Source organism: Mirounga angustirostris, unplaced genomic scaffold (genome assembly GCF_029215605.1).
Source record: "Mirounga angustirostris isolate CCGP_5_RB_7025 unplaced genomic scaffold, mMirAng1.0.hap1 SCAF_12, whole genome shotgun sequence".
Lineage (NCBI taxonomy): Eukaryota > Metazoa > Chordata > Mammalia > Carnivora > Phocidae > Mirounga > Mirounga angustirostris.
This window is the reverse complement of record NW_026991720.1, coordinates 70,159,187-70,179,153: the sequence shown is the minus strand read 5'-3', so window position 1 is coordinate 70,179,153 and position 19,967 is coordinate 70,159,187. Positions and strand designations below refer to the sequence as shown.

General features: G+C 37.5%; 2 protein-coding genes across 11 annotated transcripts in view; one reads left to right on the top strand and one right to left on the bottom strand.

Annotated features, from left to right (window-relative positions):
- HEPACAM2 (HEPACAM family member 2) overlaps positions 1-5,144 on the bottom strand; it is a 40,436-nt gene extending 35,292 nt beyond the window's left edge. For all 7 annotated transcript variants that reach the window (XM_045864695.3, XM_045864699.3, XM_045864697.3 and 4 more), the window contains exons 1-2: positions 4,751-5,144; positions 891-1,175 (exon numbers count right to left, since the gene is read on the bottom strand). In XM_045864695.3, coding sequence (XP_045720651.1) covers positions 891-1,175; positions 4,751-5,144 — 679 coding nt within the window. The remainder of the gene's footprint in view (positions 1-890; positions 1,176-4,750) is intronic.
- A 12,019-nt stretch (positions 5,145-17,163) lies between these two features.
- VPS50 (VPS50 subunit of EARP/GARPII complex) overlaps positions 17,164-19,967 on the top strand; it is a 130,158-nt gene continuing 127,354 nt past the window's right edge. For 3 of the 4 annotated variants that reach the window (XM_045864693.3, XM_064575264.1, XM_045864694.3), the window contains exon 1: positions 17,164-17,320. In XM_045864693.3, the coding sequence (XP_045720649.1) occupies positions 17,288-17,320 (33 nt within the window). In that variant the 5' untranslated portion in view covers positions 17,164-17,287. The remainder of the gene's footprint in view (positions 17,321-19,967) is intronic. The other variant, XM_064575263.1, reaches the window with a different exon arrangement.

Here is a 19,967-nt window from a genome sequence, read left to right as displayed (position 1 = left end):
TATTTGTCACAGTTGAAGGTGGGGAGGCCAGGGATGCCATTAAACATCCTATAATACATAAGACAGCCCCCACAACAAAGATTTGTCCAGCCCAAAATGTCAGTAGTGTGGACACTGAGAAACCCTGTGTGAAGCTGAAATTAGACTGCAAAATTAAACATACTAGAGGTGGTGCTATGAAGTAGAGGGGACTGGGAAAAATAATATGATAAAGAAAGAGGGATCCTGCTTGGGCTGGGATGATAATATGACACAAACTGAAGAGCTTGATGAACTTAACTCTGTATGTGAGATTAAATGACAATAACAGCAACAACAACGGAAAAAAAACAAAGAAAATTGAAATCTGAAATAATTACCGATCCTCTGGGAACCTTATTAGCTTACTGCAGAACAATTAAGTTTTCTCTAAAAATGGAGCTGAGAAAATGGGCAGAAGAATAGCCATGCCCTGGGATGTAGTACCCATGCATAATCTGGGAACACTCTTTCTCCCTGTGGTCAGCTACAGAGCACCCCCCTCCTCCAGTTTATGATCACCAATTCTTCGTCCTTAGAGTAAATAAATTAGTGCCTTCTGTATTGGTTCTTGGTTCTTAAAATTGAGTTTCCTACTTTCCACTGGATATAAAGTCACACAACAGACCAAGTCAGAAAATGTATCCTAAAAGGCTCACAGCCAGTATCTCAACTTGATATTCAAGAAAGAGGGTCATTCTACTAGCTATATTTCATGACAAAGACTATGTATAAGAAGTATAATTACAACTAGTACTGTATTACAATAATGTAAAAAACAAATGACAGTTTGTGTTGATATTCTCTGTGACCACCCTTGTGTAAACGTCCCAGAAGAAAAGTCATGAATATACATATTTTTAAAAACTTACAGTATATGGTAGGCATAACGATGTCACTTTCCATCTCACTGACAGGGTTCTTCACCAGGCAACTGTAATTCCCAATATCTTCTTTGGTCACTGGAGCAATATGAAGGGTATTGTTTTGCAGAGAAAAGGAGGTGGTGGAGCTGGTGTGGACAGGCCTTTCATTTTTTAGCCACTGGTAAACCAGCCGGGTGCCCCCTTCCACAAGGCATGCCAGGGTCATGTTGCCCACATACTCCACAGCTCCAGAGGAAGGCTGAGTTTGTACAACTGGTTTTGTGACAGGATCTGCAATATCAAAAGAGATGGAAATGGTTTTTGACACCATGGAATTATAATACAAGTCTGTGTGGTCTTTCAAACGTCAAATCCTGGGGAAATGATTCTAAAATTTTACATTTTTGTAGATGTACACGGTTCAGAAAATGAAGAAGAGAATAAAAAATAATCAATGGAAAATGCAAAATGATAAAAATATAAAAATATCATTTATAGCAGAGATAACCAAAATTCTAGAATGTACTTTTCAAGGATTTTCTAATGAAAACCTTTACTTTATAGATAATGCAGTTAGTATAGAGAACACCAACTTCCTTATTTCCTGTTCATTGTGCCTTTTCCCACATCATAAAGGTATACTCTCACAGGCAAAGTTTACATGGCATTCCCCTCTCTTGATTTGTTCTAATGTCCCAAGAATAGCTGCTTGGGGTAGATGAACCTAAATTTTTATCCACCATCTGTAAAATATAAAGCTCATATATATTACACTTGTGGAATATTGAGGGAAAGTTTTAGAGAATCACATTTTCAGCACTTACTTTTCTTTCTAGGTAAGTGAACTAATTATATGTTTTAATTGCTGTGCAATTGCAATATTATGTTAGCCACTTTACAAACCAAAGCCTACATTTCAACACTGATTCAATTTGAAAACAGGATAAAATGTGTTATTGTGATTACATCCCATTAGAGATATAAAAGACAAATCCAACAGTAATTCCCGTTGGAATTTCAAGTAATAGGAAAATAGTTATATCTCATGAATCTGGTACATGATACTATTTGTCAAATGAAGAAATCTCCAAGAATGAATAAATATTTCCTCCCTGAGTTTTAACTGTAAAATTATTGGGTAAGGGTTGAAATTATATAAGTATCCACAAATATTTTCAGCAAACTTCATTAATCTTTGACGTTCTCAGTTCTGTTTGATAAAGGACAGTGACTTGACCAGAGTTACACAGCAGTCAGTGACAAAATGAAGAGGGCTTTATATCTGGCAATGTTTCTCTCCTGCATTTTGGAGACATATATGTTTAATAATTTCCTTCTATGCATCATCACAGGACACACAGAGAGTGAGATGATAGATAAGTGAGAAATGATTGGCTCAGATATTTAGATTTCAATTTCCTATCAGGCTTTAAATTGGGGTTGATGCATCTCTGAAGGTAAATTCCTCTTGACTCATGCACTCATTTTCCTACATGGAAAAATGTGCATTGGGGAATAAACAGACCCAGTCCTTCAACCCAGGGAATATAGGAGAAAATGAAAAATAAGAAAAAAGGAAACTGAAATAATCTGCAGGGGACCTAAGTAGTTCTGAAGCCTTCAGTTTTTCTTAAGATGGGTACAATCAACTTGTTCGTTCAATTTAATCTTTTAGAGTCCCTGGCAAGAACAAAGGATGTAGAATAGCTTTTGTTTACATTATTATGATTTAAAAAGAAAAAATGAGTTGTGTACATTTATTACACAGGAAAAGCTTATGTTTCAAATATCTCTCTGTGTGGAAACAGATGTGGTATGGGAAAGAAGTAATGTCAAAGGTCTTTTATGGGGAGAACCAATCAGAATAGGCTGTGATCATATACCTGCCTTAAAGAGTGTGACTCACATGTGGAAGTTTCCCAGGAAGATATTTTACATAGGCCCTAAGCCCTATTAAGACTTTTTAGCTGCATTTTGCCAAACAGACCCAATTTTACTAGATATTAAAATGTAATGAATATTCCATTAAGTTTTGGGGAGAGATAGGATACTACCCAGGAGAATTTCATGAACATTTTCTCCTTTTCTCTTTTCACAGTTGCTCTATAGGCATCTGCTTCCATATCCTCTGCCTTTGCTTCCCTCAGCTTTTCTGGTCTCCACTCATTTACTCCACACACACTTACTGAGTGCCTACTAAAGGCCAGCATCGGCTTTTAGGAACTGAGGACAAAGCAGCAAACAATAAAAAGTCCCTGCTCCCATGGACCTCATATTCTAGGTGTGGGAGGGAAAAAATAATCAAATAAAAATATATAATATATCCAGGTGGAAATAAGTGCTGTGAAAAGAATAAAACAGAACTCAAGATAGATAGTAACTCTCTCTATATATTTGTTTGGGGGAATCTCTCTCTCTCTTTCTTTCTCTCTCTGTTTGGGGGAATGAGGCTATACTTTATAACATGGTCAGGAAAACCTTCACAGATAAAGTGACATTTTGGCTGAGACCTAAAGGAAATAGGGCAGGGAACCATGCTATTATCTAGGAGAAAAGCAGTCTAGGTAGACTGAATAGCAAGTACAAAGGCCCTGAGGTATAAGTGTGTTTGGCCTATTCTAGGAAAAGCTAGGAGGCCAGTGTGGTCACAATGGAGTGAGTGAGGGGTGAGGAAGGTAGGAAATGGGTCAGAGAGATGCTGAGTATGCTGGGAGGGATCATGTGGGGCCTTGTAGGAAATTGTTAGTACTCTGGCTCTTATCTTAAGTGAGATAGAAAGCCATGGGAGGGTTTAAAGCTGCAGGAGGTGGGAGTAGAAGCAGGAGACCGGGTAGCAGGCTATTAGGGATAGTCCAGTTCAGAGCTGGTGGTGGCGTTGAGAGAGGAGGTAGAGGGGGTGGTAAGAAGTGACTGAACACTATTTTGAAGGTAAAGCTGACTGATAACTTGTGGACTGGATGTGGGGTGTGAGAGAAAGAGGGGGTCAATGGTGATGGCAAAGTTTTCGCTTGAGCAACTGATGGAATGGTGTTGGTATTTACTAAAATGGAGAAAATTTTAAGTAATAACCTGTTAAATAATCAGGTTTGAGGGGAAAATCAGAAGTTGGGGTTTGGACATAGTATATTTAAGGCATGCTACTTATATACCTCAATAAGGAAAATAAAGGTCTGAAATTTAGCTGACTCCATAATCCCTCAGAGGACATTTCCAGCAACTTCTATTGTTCCTTAAGTACAGTCCTTGAGCAAGTCTCATCCTCTCCCAAACAGTGTATCAAAATAAAAGTCTTCATGTGACAAAAACAGGGCTCTTCCCAGGGTGTGTTCTGATACTGAGAAAAAAAATTCCTCCATCTTACTGTATCAGCAACTTTATCCTTGATAGTTTCCAGGCAAACAAATTAAGTTCTGCTTATTGCTTGATTACCTTTTGTTGGCCACTATGCATGTACTTTACATGCATGTCTTATTTAATATTCAGAAAACTTTGTGAGATATATAATGGAATTTGTGCCATGAAACACTGAGGGTTTTTTTTTTTTTTAAGATTTTATTTATTTGACAGAGAGAGAAAGAGAGAGCACAGACAGGGGAAGCAGCAGAGGGAGAGGGAGAAGCAGGCTCCCCAGTGAGCAGGGAGCCCAACTTGGGGCTTGATCCTGGGACTCCAGGATCATGACCTGAGCTGAAGGCATATGCTTAACCAACTGAGCCACCCAGGCGCCCCGAAACGCTGAGGTTTTGAGGGTTAATTAATCTGCCCAAAGTTGCATAGCCAGGACCTAAAGCCCAGGTAGTCTAATCTCCTGAGCTGTTACTAACTGCCATGCTCCCTGCAGCCCAGGTCACTTATAGTGGACTCACCATCAACGGTCACTTGTATCTTCTGACTAGCTGATAGAGTTCCATTTCCCTGAATGTTGACCTTCACGATGTAATTGCCTTCATCAGTGAACTGCAATGGGTTGATGAGCAGAGACGCATTGGGCGGCATCATGGTGAACTTGTGTTGGTATTCCAAGTCAGGAACCACAGACTTGTTCACGGAGCCCAGTAAGTATTTGGGCATCGTGTGGGGTCTCTCAAACAGCCATATGATCTGGATGTCTGATGCCACAGTGTGGAATCCATAGTGCACAGGGAGGTAGAGGGCCTGGCCCCTGATGCCATGAACAGTGTGTGAGGGCACTGTCACTTTCAGCCCCGAGCAAGCGCCTGCTACAAAGGAAAGGAAAGTTGTAATGACCCTGAACCACATTTCACAATCTAAGGGGCAATACAGAGAGAACCTGATCGGGTGATAATGCTTACAAAGGAGAGAGGCTTCTAGGTACTGAGCATTCTAGTACCTGCAGAGGTAAATATTTGTCCCTTAAACCTTCTGCATTTAAAAAACTCCACCCAAAGACTATGTTGATTGAATGGCTTCTTTAAAGGCATGATGAAAAGGAAAAGCAGAAGTTATTATCTATGGCTGTTAAAGAATAATGGGAAAAAGAGAACTGGGAAAGATTGTTAATTCTAAAGTCCAATGAAACCCAGAAAAATTATGAAATTGTGTTTGAATCATATCATATCCCAATTAAACTCTGTGATTTGAGAAACACTGAGGAGCTACTTCCTCCTCAGAATCTCTCTCCAAAGTCTTCTGCAATGGCTTACTAGACCATTATTGGAAGTTTTCCTCTTTAGCCAAAGGCTTGTCACATGGACAAGTGTGGTAGTAAAAGATATTGTGAGAAAGGCTGGTGGTGCTAATAGGATTTGATGATACATTGGGGTGAAATACAAGAAACAAAGAGGAGTCAAGAATGATTCTAAGGTTGTTGACCTGATCAAATGGAAGAATGGTTGTCATTTATTAATGGGCAACTAATAACCATGGGGAAGACTGGGGAGAAGAGATTTTTGTGGGGCAGATTAGGAGTCAGTTTTGGACATGTTCATTTGAGATACCCATATGACATCCATGGGGCAATACTGAAAGGATATACTGGGCATGAAAGCATGATTAATGTGGGTTTAAGACAGAATGAGAGCCTGGAGGGCCTTGGGCCATGGAGCTCTGCCCAACGCATGGCCCTGGCTCCCAGCCTCCTGCCTGCCTGTGTTGTTTGGACCCATGCACTCACTGCTATGTCTGCAGGTTTCTTCCTATTTTCTGGCACCTGGAGATTTCCATACCTTTACCTTGAGCCATGATATATATTTTAAGTTTTAGCACTTCTATGTATTTGCAATTAAGAAGAGACTCCTCCTTAGTTCAGACTACCATGTTGCTTGAATCCTAATTAAAAACTATTTGCTTTGGCATCATTTTAAAAAGGAGCAAGATACTACCGACAGCATATGAACATTTGAAATAGGGAGAGAATGGGAGGAATTTAAATGTGAAGTATTTTAAACATTGAAGGAAAAAAGAAAGAATGGAAACTGTAGACAGTGAGTATAGACAATACTTCTGGGGAGTTCTGCTGTGAAGGGGAGCAGAAAAATGTTCTTTTCTTTCTTCTCTATTTCTTTGGATGGATGCTAAACAGTATGTTTGTAGCTACTGAAATGATCCACTAGAAAGAGAAAACTTGATGAAGCCAAATACAGATGAGTGAAGGTGGAATAAAAAAAAATCCTAGGTAAGAAAAAATGGAAATTTGGGCACAAATAGAGATACCTTACAATTTCAATTTTCTCATATAAAAATGTTTATTTTCTTTAATTGCTTTCCCTTTTCATCCCTACTAGAAAGAGGGTCTTTAAGCTTTACCTAAGTGATGTTATAAAAGGCCATCAATATTAGGAAAGGAAAGGTATAAAGGTCTGTTTGTGTGATGATTTCTTTGGAGAAACTGAAAGATGTAGTCTGCCACTAAGAGGAATCAAATTCTACCAACAGCAAATCTCTCTCTTACTTTCCAGGCTGGAGGTGAGAGTAAAGATTTCCATCATTTTGGTCCTCAGTTAGCTATTAGTAGAGAGTGAGACCTGGGTCTGGCAGATAAGTTAGAGAAAAACTCAGGAGAAAGCAAAAAGATGAAGATCACAGGAGGTTAGAGGGAGAAGGAACTCCCAGATGTTCACCTGAAACTGACCGTATGGACTGAGAATTAGGTGACTCTATGGGCAAAATAAATATGTGTCTTATAGTTTCCTTGGGCTCTGTGTGTATTTGTGATGGACTCTGTAATTTTTTTTCCTGATAATGGGCTGTACCTGTACATTCATTTTAGTGATTTGGTTCATAACAAAGGAGTTACAAAGGTATGAGGATTTGCTTCTGTTTTCTGGCAAGTGCAAGAATGTTAAATTTGTAGTTGTTCCTAGTTTGAATCATTAGAAAAAGAAGGAACTCGTGCTGGGAATTCTAAAGCAGAGATAAAATGGATTGCAGAAAAGGAGTAGTGGTTTCTGCAAGGAAATCATAAGAGAGAGAAAAAAGAAGAGAAGGTAAATCTAGGACTTAAACCTAGTAATGTCTGTGAAACAGGGGCCAACAGAAGAGAGTAAAGTTCTTCAAGCCACAGACTGAAAAACGCATTGGGCATTTGGATGAGGGACCAGTAAAGGAAAAGATTCCTCTTAGCATATGTGTTATCTGCACAAAACAACATGCATCTACATGCTCTTCATTGAAATTGGGGATAGGAAGCTCTGGACAAATTCCTGGTAAGCAATAAATAAAAACTTGTTTTTTAATACTCATTATTACTAACTTAAGATAACTCAAACATAATTTTCACTGTATTTATGAAGTGTGTTGCTGTCTCCTTTTATATTTCAGTGAATATGGAAGTATTTATGAGGTTTCACAGTTCACTGTTGATCTTGGACTTCCTTGTCCTACTGTCACCATTTAGTCATTAAATTCATCACTTGCAAATTGCCTTGAAATAAGAGATTTTAGGAACCTAATCTCTAAATTTGCAGAGAGATTTCTGTATTTGACACTTTGATAAAGTTAAAAATTGATGAAATGCAAGGTCTTAGTAAAGGACACACCCTTGGGATAAAATGATGATTGGCCAGTTAAGTGGCCTTAGAAAAGTCATTCTAATTCTCTGGACCTCAGTTTTCTCATGTGTGAAAGGAGGGTAATATTAGATGAGGTCTAAGTCTCTCTCTACTATTTATGTTTGTTCTTGACATCCTGAGGTGCTTTTCTCAGGGTAGCACCTACCTTACTTTTAAAGGTGAAAGGCCCATATTTAATTGAAAGGGCCCACAGAATTTTGAAGTATTGAGTCTCAGGTTTTAGTCCACTTAAGTCACAATCCCTGGATGTCCTTTAGTAAGGCGGCGACTGTGTTTTTTTACCAAGGAACCATGGGGGATGGTGGGAATCTACATCATTGCCTTGAGAATGCTCTGGAAAAAGTTTCATGGCTGTTGACTTAAAACTCGGTAGTTGCCTTTGACAGTGAGCTATAGATATAGATGGCCTGAATGCAATTCTGGCCAATCTGTTCTTGTTTGGGGAAGTCATAAGTCCTTGTTTAGGGTCTTTTTTTCCCTTTTGTTTTATTTTTTGGAAAAGGGGAAGAACTGTTTTTCATCTACCTTTTTTTTTTTTTTTGGTAGTTATAGTTTAAAGATTAACTAAGATTTTAGTAGTCAGAAAATGGTTGGGAGGCACTTTACTACTATGTAGTGCTAGCATGACTAGAAGAGAAATGTTGGTGATTTTTGGATCTTGAATCAGAATGTTGAATCTTAAGCATGAAAAGACTGATTGGAAAGTCTATGATTGAAGTTATGGGAAGCAAATTTTATTTAATGCAAGGTTAAGTACAATACAAATATTGCAGCCCAGGAATAATGAACTACTTTAGAAGAAAGTAACATTTTATATGGCACTTACAATAATTGTTTAAGTGGGGTGAACTAGTTCTTTGGGCTATTTCAGAAATTGTGTCATGTAATAATGCCTTAAATAATACATTGCTATCAACATCTCTGAATGTATTCAATGTTTATAATATCAAATCATATGAAATCATATCATTTAATTTTTTTTCAAATATATGTTTTTTCAAATATACGTATGACAGTGAGAGAGAGCACAGCTATTACAATAGCTCTTTCCTTAGATTGCCTATACCATTTTATCAGATAAATTATAGATAGCAAGTTATAAGAATATCAGCAAAGATTGTAATTTTCTTTATAGAGTATCTTTATCTCAGCTACAAAAATTTTTTCATTTTGCAGGAAAGAACCTATTGATATGATGTAATCCTTACTTGTAGTGAACTTTGGTCTACAGATGATTAGATACCTCCTCTACATCTTAAGAACACACTCTGTTTTCACTGTTGTATTTTGCACTACAGATGTGATAAACCTATGCTCTCATACGGTACTGTATTAACTTTAAAAAAATTAGTTTCATTTTGAGAATTTTTTAAGCTCTCTTTTCTAGTTGTATGAGAAAACCTAAAGAACTAAAACTATTGATTTTAGGAAGTCAACCTCTGTGTGAACAAATAAACCTTAAGAAAATAAATTTTAAAAATTGATGAAATTTAATTTCCTTTTGATATTCCAAATAATTGGACTTAAATAAAAATTCAATTTTATTATTAGAGTCACTAATACCTACTTTTTAAATATAAAAAAGAAAAATTCTTAGGCTTTTTGCATATAAGGCATTACATTAACTTGAAGAAATATTAATAATTAACATACAACATTATAGCAATAATCTCCCTTTTAGAGACTCCCTTAAACTGTCTAACAACAGCACTATAAACGAATGTCCAGTGTTTAGAAACACTTGAAGTCATACTGTAAAATTTATCTATATTCCAGAAACAAAAGACTCCCTAGACCAGTTTCACTGTATTGAATATAAACATCAGACTTCACAAAGTGACCTCTAGCTGTACCTTAAAATAGTTGGCATTTACTTCCCCTTTATCATGTATGATATTAGCAAGCATAACACAACTATTGTTGACTGAAAATAAACTCCTGCATCTTCAGAGAAAATAGAAACTATGAAGTTGTACTTTGAATAGCCTTTACAAACTACATTTTGGGCTTCAAAATTTTTAAGATTTTTTTTTTTCAAAAAGAAAAAAAATCAGATATCCAATATTCTAAAAACAAAGAGATTTCCACATTACGTATGATCTTTACAATACACCATCAATGGAGAAAAGTGAATTTGTGTAAGAAAGACTTAAGGGATAACCATTTTAACTACTTAGGAACATGCTATCTATTTCTATGTATTAGTAATTTTAATTTTATTTTAGCCAAATTCCTCAAATAAATTGTTTTTAAGTTCTTCTTAAAGCCAACTTCAAAAATATTACTTATGAAATGACAGCATGCCTGTTGTTATAAAATTAAAAATAAGTGGGGGCACTGACACACAGGATACTTTCAGAGCCCAGAAAAATGCACAAAGATAAAAAGTCAGTAATGGTACTTGTTGATTTTTTCTAAAAATTTCAAAAACTAAAAATCTATATAGGCTTGAATTTGACAACGTAAAACAATCACCAACTATGGGAAACTCAGTTTTTAGAAAAGGATGAAAAAGAGAACACCTAGTGAAAAAAAAGATGACAAAAAAACAGTGGGAATGTTGGAGAAAGACTCTTTAAGAATGAAGAGGAGAATGAGGAGAAAACAGTAAAGTCAAGGGAAAAAAATGTAGTAAGACTAACCATTGGACAAAGAGAAAGGCTAAAGGTATTTTGGAGAAATAATACTTTTTAACACAAATAGCTCCCTATTGTGTATACAATATTTTTTGTAACTTTGGAACCTCACCTTTTTCTACATTTTATGATAGGTAATTTAAAATGAAGCAGAGCTGACAGTTTACCACAATATTTTTAATGAAAACCATTTTCATAAATTGTTATGGGTTTCACTAAAAATGGTCACAAATTCATGGCCTATGTGAATATTTGCCAAAATAAAATGCATTGAAGACTATTAAATCTATATGTAAACTCTGTAAAAAGAAGAAATTCATTAGGTTTTTAGAAGGTCTTAACTTTCTTAATGAGTACTGTTGACAGTAATTGCTGTTCTAAGAAAACCACAATCATCGTTTATTCAACCTCATTTCTCCTAAATGTTCCTGCTTCTTTACTGGAACAAAGTGTGCTATTGTTTAAAAGGTTCTGAGCTGTTCTTCAATTATCTGAGTGAATCTACAGCTTAAAGCAAATATTTACCTTATGCCCACAATTAAAAATACAAAACAAAACAAAACAAACAACAGCTGAAATGCAGTGCCTTACCTAAGAGAAGGAGGTATATTTTGCACTGAAAGCCCCCAACTGTGCTGCTGAAGGACTCCATGAAAGCATCCTGTCCCATGCATACAGTGCCCTGTTCCCAGTGGCAACTTAGTTCATGGACCAGCAGCTGCTGGTTTATTTGCTAGGGAAATTAGCAGTGAGGTAACAGACCCTATCCTGTCTCTTGCTTCTGTGATTTGAATACAGAATGAATGTGTATACAAAGGACACAGGGAGTGGGAACACCTGTTATATACTGTGCAAGAATACAGGCTTATGACTTTAGAACAGCTTCTTAGCGATTATCAGACTATCAGTAATTGTCAGTATATCTCATGAATCATTCTTGGTTATTAATAATCACATGAAGGAAAACATCCTTTTGGGTGACTTTATTGAAAAATAGTATGCTTTCATAATGAGAGCATATTGTGAAATTTCCTGAAAAAGGTAAGTTGGTTTCCTATCATGCAAAATTATGCCATTATTTTGAAATTAAAATTCTTTTTCTATGAAAACTGAAGTATTTCATATATCTGCTAAAACTACAAATCATCATGAAGTCACTAACATGTAAAAGTTATACCAAAGAATCAAAACAGAGCACCTGAGTATCTTTAAAAATGTATTTTTCTACGTATTATTTTCTATTATAAACATCTGGCATGGTTTTATTGAATCTATGGATTCATGTTATTTTTAAAAGCAAACCACAGGTGTGTTTCCAAGTGACAGTGAATCATGGACCATGCATAATTATAATGAAAACAGATAATATCTGAAGCCACATTTTCACAGCTGAAGCATAGAGGAAGTAAACCAATGGCCCAGAGAAGCTCTTGTCTCTACTGTGGTGTCCGGGCTACAGCTTTTCAGCCTGACCTCTTCATTGCCGTGGGAGTAGGCAGTCTTAGCACTTCCACTTAATTTACTAAGTTATAAGTTAACTCCCATTTAATTTCATTTATTGCAAGAAGGTTCTAGTCTAAGGCTGCCACTATGTAAAGTATATAACAAACATATATAACATGAAGCATATAACATAAAGTATGTAATAAAATCTGCATCAAATCCAGCAAAATTCCTGCCTAAATCATTTTTAACAGTAAAGGCTCACTGAAGGAATTCAATAATGGAAAAAAGACTATTCCTTAAGTGTAAAGGTAAAAAAAAAAAAAAGGAATGATAGTTATTTTAGAATCCAAGTTTGGAAACATTTTTTGCAGTAAGGCTCCCACCTCTTCCAGAAGTGCTTCTATAGGCAAAGAGAGTGAGTGACTTTTGGAAAACCTGAGGCCTCTTCAGAGGTCACTTTATAATCTCTCCATGATTCAGAAAAACAGCAAGAGCTTCCCCCCAGCTGATTACTATACCACAACTTTCTCTGTGCTATCTCTAAATCTTGGATATACATCTATTGGAGCACTTATCTCATTAACCTCAATTAATTTTCTTGCATGTTTATTTTTGCTCTGGGCAACTCAAATACAAAAACCGTTCAAATTAATTATGGATCCTTAGCACCTCACTGGTGCTTAACTAGCGTTTTTGTTAAGAAATAAACCCCAAATGCTCCTTGGCCACTGTCTTCTGATTCTCAGTTGAAGTTAAGAAATGCATATAAATTTTAACATTGGTTTGCAAAAAACACAATTCAGTAATACAGACATTCTACAGATACTGCATAGATTCCCCTCACATCTTTTAAATCAATATTAATTTCTAATTTCATTTTTAAAATAAACTCTTTCCAAGGTTTTTCAAACCCAGTGGTGGCTCATGGTGAAGCTTTCTGGGTCCTAGGCAAATTCGTGTTATACTTTAAAATGTCCATTCGTGTTACTTTAAAATGTCCTTTCTTTTATGACATAGGTGATAATGGACACTATGTAAATAAATGTAAATAAATGCCAAAATGAATCATAGTTGTGATCTTTTCATGTCATGGCAAACATGAAAATGACAATACCCGTACCCAAAGCCTCGGGAAAGTGCTACGTGGCACATCCACGACAAAGCGCCCTCTAGCGGCAGATGGTATGCATAAACTCTTACCTGCCAGAGTAATTTCTGAATTCAGGATGTTTACTCAGGAAGCCATACAAGGTAATGCTAAAATAGAACTTCAACTGTTGTCAGTTTTTACATGGTTGCAAAAAACGGTTTAAAGTGTTTTATTATTATATGAGAAATTTCCCACCATCAATATCTCACAGCTGACTTGTAATCTACAGGGGGTTTCTGCTCTACTATACTCTTCAGGAGCCTGTTTATTGCTCTTAGTTATATTTACATTTAAAGTGAAAAGGCTGATTAACTTAAGCAATCCACATCTATAGTGATTAAATTTCAAGCAATGAAAAGAGCCGCTGTGTATGGGGGGGAGTTTTTTTTTTTGGAGGGGGTGGGCTTTTTTGTCACTTCTAAGTCACATTTATTATCTCGTTTGTTAAGATTGGTCTTGTTTCATAAGGCAAGCAGTTGGCTACATGCATTTTAAACACCTGCACTCATTATTTATTAGTAGCATATGAATATTTTGGAATGGTTAAGAAGAACTGGAAAGGTGGTAAAATGCCAATGCCAAAGTCAATGTAGAATAGTGGGGACTAAGAACTGGGGAAAGAAAGCACTGTCTTATGTTCTAATTAGACAGATCCTAGGAAAGGTTACAGTTTACAGGTTACTGGGAAAAGCTGGCCGCTAGAGGAGGCCATCTCAATCACCTATGCCTGTGCTGGTGTTCACTCCTCTATAGTTACATCTACAGTGCTGCCTCTGAGAAGCCTGGATCTACTGATGTGGCTGCTAAATGACTATGCAGCAGTCTTCCTTCCTGGGCTCCTCTCCAGCTCACCGCTTTACCTTCAGCAAGTGTTTTGTTTTCTGCTCAGAAAGTGTAGTTACCTCATCCTGGAGAGGCCACAACTTTGTGCTGCTTTGATATTTATTTATAGGATGATTTGAAATGTATCTTCCTAATCAAACCAGCTTTTATTTAAGTTTCCAGAGGCTCCTCCGGTTTGGGCCATCAGGAATATGCCCTTATCGTACTTTACTGCTAATGCTGCTGTCTTGAATCAGAACAACTTAAACTCTTAGCCCTGATGTTTCAATCTGCAAAAATGGGGCTGGCAGTCCTTTACTAAGGGGCTATCATCCGGCAAGCTTTCCTCAAGACTTGTTGGCAGGCCATCCAAACTTTCTGCTAGTTGCTCTGTCCTATCACTAACAGCCTTCAGGCAAATGTAAAAGTCCTAAATAAGCCTTATGTGCATATAGTTTATTTAGACAACAGCACTGATTTACATGTTTTTAATATTATGGTTACAGACTTTGAACTTGTAGGAGACTGGATTGTTCATTTATTTTTAGTTTATAAGAAATAAACTAAAACTTAGAGTATTCGGGTAAAATGAAGTTTTAATGCTTTCTTGACTTTTCAGGGTCAAATAGTTACAGAAAATATTAATTTCCCCAATTAGGCTGATAGGAAAAGACAAAATATACATGGGATAAAAAATCTTTTTTGTCACTTGTAACTTTGTGTATTGACTGTATGAAGGGGGAAATTCTGGTTTTGGATCTGGGTTCTAGTTCCAATTCAAGCTCTAATTTTAAAATGTGTGACCTTGAAACCTTAGATGGATCAATTTTCTCATTTCTAAGGAATGGATTTGAAACGCTAGAGCTGGCTGCCTGTAAGAATCACTGAAGATCTTAAACAAAGAACCTGAAAGAAAACAGTAACAATGGCATACTCCTCAGGTGCATTTGAATGGTCAGGTTTGAGACTACTGGTCTTGGATCAGCTCTAATATACGCTTTTCAACTAACTTGTAAACTGCTTGAGGACCAAAACTCTATGTTACGAATGTAAAGTGTTTAGTGTAGTGTTGCCTAGTGCCTAACAATCAAAAACTGAATTGGGTTTCATTTTATATGCTAATATAGTCAGCAGTTTCTGTTTCTTTTGATGCTTTGAGGGACTTTTCTTAAAAGATTTTATTTATTTATTTGTTTGTTTATTTATTTTAGAGAGAGAGAGTGAGCAGAGGGAGGAGCAGAGGGGAGGGTGGGTGAGGGGGAAAGAATCTCAAGCACACTCTGCACTGATCACAGAGCCTGACACGGGCTTGACCTCATGACCCCGAGATCATAACCTGAGCCAAAACCAAGAGTCCCACGCTTAACTGACTGAGCCACCCAGGCACCCCTTCAAGGACTTTTAAATACTGATTATTTTCACATAAGAACTGCCTGGCAATAAAGACTAGAGCAGGTAAAGAATGAACTAAACTAGGATTGCCCAAAAGTGCCTGGAATTTTTTATGGGGTTAGAAATAACAGAGAAGCATATAGGTAAACATATAATTTCAAAAGCAACTGTTAAGCACAATGATAGATGTATGCACAAAGTGGTTCTGTTGGAGCAGCAAACTAGGCAGACTTGTGACTATAATTCTTCCTAATTGTAAGGTGCTTTACCATTTATAAATTGGTATTCAACTACATCATCTCATTTATCCTTACAAAATCTTAGGTCAAATATTACAACCTCATTTGTAAAAAATGAGACAAAGGGAAAGGCAAGACTCAGAGGTCAAATGATAGAATTTCAGAATTGGAAATAACCTCTATATAATGTCCTCTAAGCTTCAGTTATTTGCAAACTACTTTTATTATTTTTGCCATATCTTTCTACCACCCGTACTATGGTTTACCTAGTATTTTTCATTAGTTTGGCACACTTTAACACTTTTTCAGTTGTCCTAGGAAATATTTCTGAACTCACAGGTTTTCTAATAAACATTAATTAAATGTAAATTTTAAAAAATTATTGGTACCATACTTCATGACTCACTCTTCAACACCATACATGAAACTCTTACTTGAAACAACATCCAAATAATCACTCCTTCAGTTTGTTTGTATGTTGCGGTAATCTTAGACACGTTACTTAGTTTCTCCATACCTTAGTTTCCTCATCTTTAAAATGGGGATAATTGAAAAAAATAAAAGAAAAAAATAAATTGGGGATAATTGTACAACCCCATAGGATGTTTGTGTGGATAAATGAGATAATATATGTGAAGCTTTTAGCAGAGTTCTTGACATGTAGTAAGCTCTCAATAAATGCTACCTGTTGTTAACTCTGGATTGCTTTCTTCCCCCTAGTATTCTCATAACTGGAAAGTTCTTTCTTTTCTCTTTCCTTCTTTTTAGAGATTTTATTTTTTAAATAATCTTTTCACCCAACAGGGAACTCGAACTCACAACCCTGAGATCAAGAGTCGCATGCTTGACTGAGCCAGCCAGGCGCCCCTGGACAGTTCTTTCTTAAATCAAACGCCTAACACCTCTCCTATTACGTTCCTCAATTTAACTAAACTGCTAAGAGTTGAAATGAGAACTTTAAAGTGTATAAATGTATACTTATTATTGTTATGTTTTCTATCTCGACTTGCCTTAGATCAGATGCGGTTTTATTTTTTTTGCAGTGGATGTCAAGACTGAGAAAGAACAGCCCTAACCTTGGACAGCTGCCTATTGCACCACACCTTTCCTCAGGCCAAAGCCCAGCACCAGCTGCAGAGTCCCAGGTTCTCAGATCACTTCTGGGAGAGTGCCTTTCCTTGAGATCCTGTCACGTCAGTCTCACGTCCTCCCACCCCGCCTCTCTGGACCAGGTTGGGTTTCCTCCACTACACTGCGAGGGGGAAATCACGTCAGTCCGGCTTATATACGGTCTTCTCAGGGCTTGCTCCTGTCGCCCAATGCCTGGTCAGCTATGAGTTAGGTTTTCGCCTTACCGAAGCGGGGTGACTAAGAGCAAGTACCTCCGTAAAGACGGGCGGTCGCCGTGGTCACTCAGAGCAACAAGCTTTGCTGGCTTAATTGAAGCGTCCGCTGTTTTGCTTCCTGGGAAATGTAGTACCTGAGCTGTCCTCGTCTCTTCATTGCCGGTGTCCGCGGCGGCCGGAAAACTACAATGCCCAGCATGCTCAGCGCAGGAAAGGATGACCCGGGTCAGCAGCTCCACGTGACTACTCACTATGGCTTCCCTGTGCCCGGGCGAGCTGTCTGGTGGTTCGGCGTGATTTATTAGTTCTTTGTGGCAGGGTACCGCTCTTACGATTCCGACATGCAAAAAATCAAATCTCTTATGACCCGACAGGTAAGTAGCGGAGGCTGAAGCGAAGGCCTCCTCCGTCTCTGCTGGTAGAGGAGCCTAGATGTTCTGTCTCTGGGCTGGGGCGGGCGGAGCAATAAGATTTGCTGGCTTAACTGAAGGTATGGCTGGTGGCAGGTATCAGGGGCACTGGGAAGCCGGGGCACACCCTGGAAAACTTACCTGAGCCACCGTGATCTGAGCCCTGCTCAGGCGGGTAGCGGCGTCCCAGAAATATTCCTTTAGATAAGGTCAATGAGCGAGTTTCAATGAGGGCTATCTTTGTCTCCTCTCCTTTTTGCCATCGTTCCAGTGACAGCCCCAGCTACCCTGCAGGGCTCCCTTTATCTAGGCTGTGTGTCGTCTTTGAGCAGGTGGCCGGGGTAGGGAGGTGAGGTCTGTGCAATAGAGATGACTGGAAAGCGTGAAAAAAACGGATGAGTTGAAGACAGAATTGGTAGCTTTATGACTTTGGGCAAGTTCACAAACCTTGTAGCTTAAATTTCCAGATGTGAAAATGAGAATAATAATTATTTTTGTTAATCTTATTTTATAGTTCTATTATGAGAGTCACCAATAATTTAATGTATGTGAAAAGATACTTAAAAAATCGTTGTTATGGCAAAATAATGGCCTTTTATTTTTTGCTGCAATGACAATTCATGAATAAAAACTTTGGCTTTTTTTTTTTTTTTATTCCATCTCATAAATGTTAGGGACTTCCTAATAATGTCTCAGCTTCCTTCAAGGAAGAAGTGGCAGAATTTCCTTTTACACACTTACTGGCTATGATTTGGTTTTAAATACCTTTATTTATTCAACTCTAATAAATTTCACCAGAATTGGCCATTCATCATTATCTTTATATGAAAGAAGTATAATTTAGAATTTTAAATCAGAGAATTTTGAGGACTTTGGAGAATATGGAGGATAATCATTCAGTGAAAGGTTCATTTGTGAGTTTTGTTGTTGATTAGAAGGAGATTACAAATTCCAAATTAAACTCTTATTTGAGAGATAATCTGAATAGGTTACAAATGGTAAATATCTTGTGAAGAATATGTGAATCCTACATGATTATTTTACTCCTTTTAAATTATATTGTTAATGTCATGAAAATAAAATTTTAAAGTTCCTTGAATAATAAAAGATTTAAGTAAGTGGCGATCCCTCACATTTGTTGAGTACTGGTGTTATGGTTCATACCACTTGTTACTTGAAGATGTTTGGGTCCTGCTCCATCCTGCTGGAGCCATGTGACCTTGAGGAAGTCACCAAACTTTTTAAAGCATTTGTTTCCACATCTTTAAAATATAAATAGTAACATGTAACTAATGGGGTCAGCCTGGTGGTGATGTTCATATGATATGATGAAGATAAAGAGATAAAGAAAGGAGTTAACACATCTCCTGGGTCTTACCAAGGAAGTGCTTGATCACAGAGGTCTCCTAAATGTAGTGCAATTGTGAAAATGGTGATTCTTCAGCCTCCATCAGTTGCTTATTGGACTTGAGCAGGTCAAATCAGTGCTTAGTTGGTATAGAAAAAAACTAAAGAACACATACAAAAAGCTGGAACTATACTGTGTAAAAAGTGAGGTAAAATTAGGAGTTTTACATAGATTTTTAAAAAGATTTTATTTATTTATTTTAGAGTGAGCGCTGGAATGGGGGGCAGGGTGGATGAAGAGGGAGAGAATCTCAAGCAGACTCCATGCTGAATGCAGAGCCTGATGTGGGGCTTGATCTCATGATCCCAAGATCATGACCTGAGCTGAAACCAAGAGTTGGACACTTAACCGACTGAGCTACCCAGGCGCCCCTACACAGATTTTAAAAGTCATCCTAATTATGTTTGTTTATGGCTTGACTTCCACATGTTTAATCATTACTAATACACATTTCATGAATCTTTGAGGTATGAAAGTAGGCTGCCACCTGGAGTTACATTGGAGATTTTTATTTAGTACTGTTTATTGGGTTAAATTTAGTAGTATTACAAATAAATATACACAAAGATGTTTCTTTTTTGTAAGGCTAAAGAATATGCTGATAATATCATTAAGGTGGAGAGACAAGAAAGGTCTATGAAACTTAGGTTTTTTGGTATTTCAGCTCTGCAAGGATCTTGGTGTGGAAAAGAGTGGGAGGATGGGCTTTGTAGGCACTCTTTATTTAGATGAGGTCTGTTGTTCAGCTTTCTCTATTATGCTGGCCCTCTGTTCCTTCAGTTCATTCAACAAATGTTTACAGAGCACTATGTGCCAGGCACTATTCTAAGTTTGGGGGTGTAGCAGTGAACAAAACAGACAAGTGCTCAGGCAGACATAGGGATTAATGCTTAGGAGGAATAGGGGATAGGGAGGCCTGGGAGTTGTTGGCAAATTGGGATCATTTATAATTTTAGATAGTTTGGCCATGGAAGGTCTCACCGAGAAGGTGACATTGGAGTAAAAACCTGAAGGAAGTGAGGAAGGGAACTATGCGGATATTTGGGAAGGAGCATTCCGGGTGGAAGGAAGAGCAAATGCAGAGGACTTGAGGCAGGAACATGGCTGAGGAACAGCCAGACGCCAGTGTGGGTGGAGTAAAGTAAGTGAGGAGAAAACAGTAGGAGATGAGGTCTGGATGAGGTCAGAGAGCTGAGAGCAGGA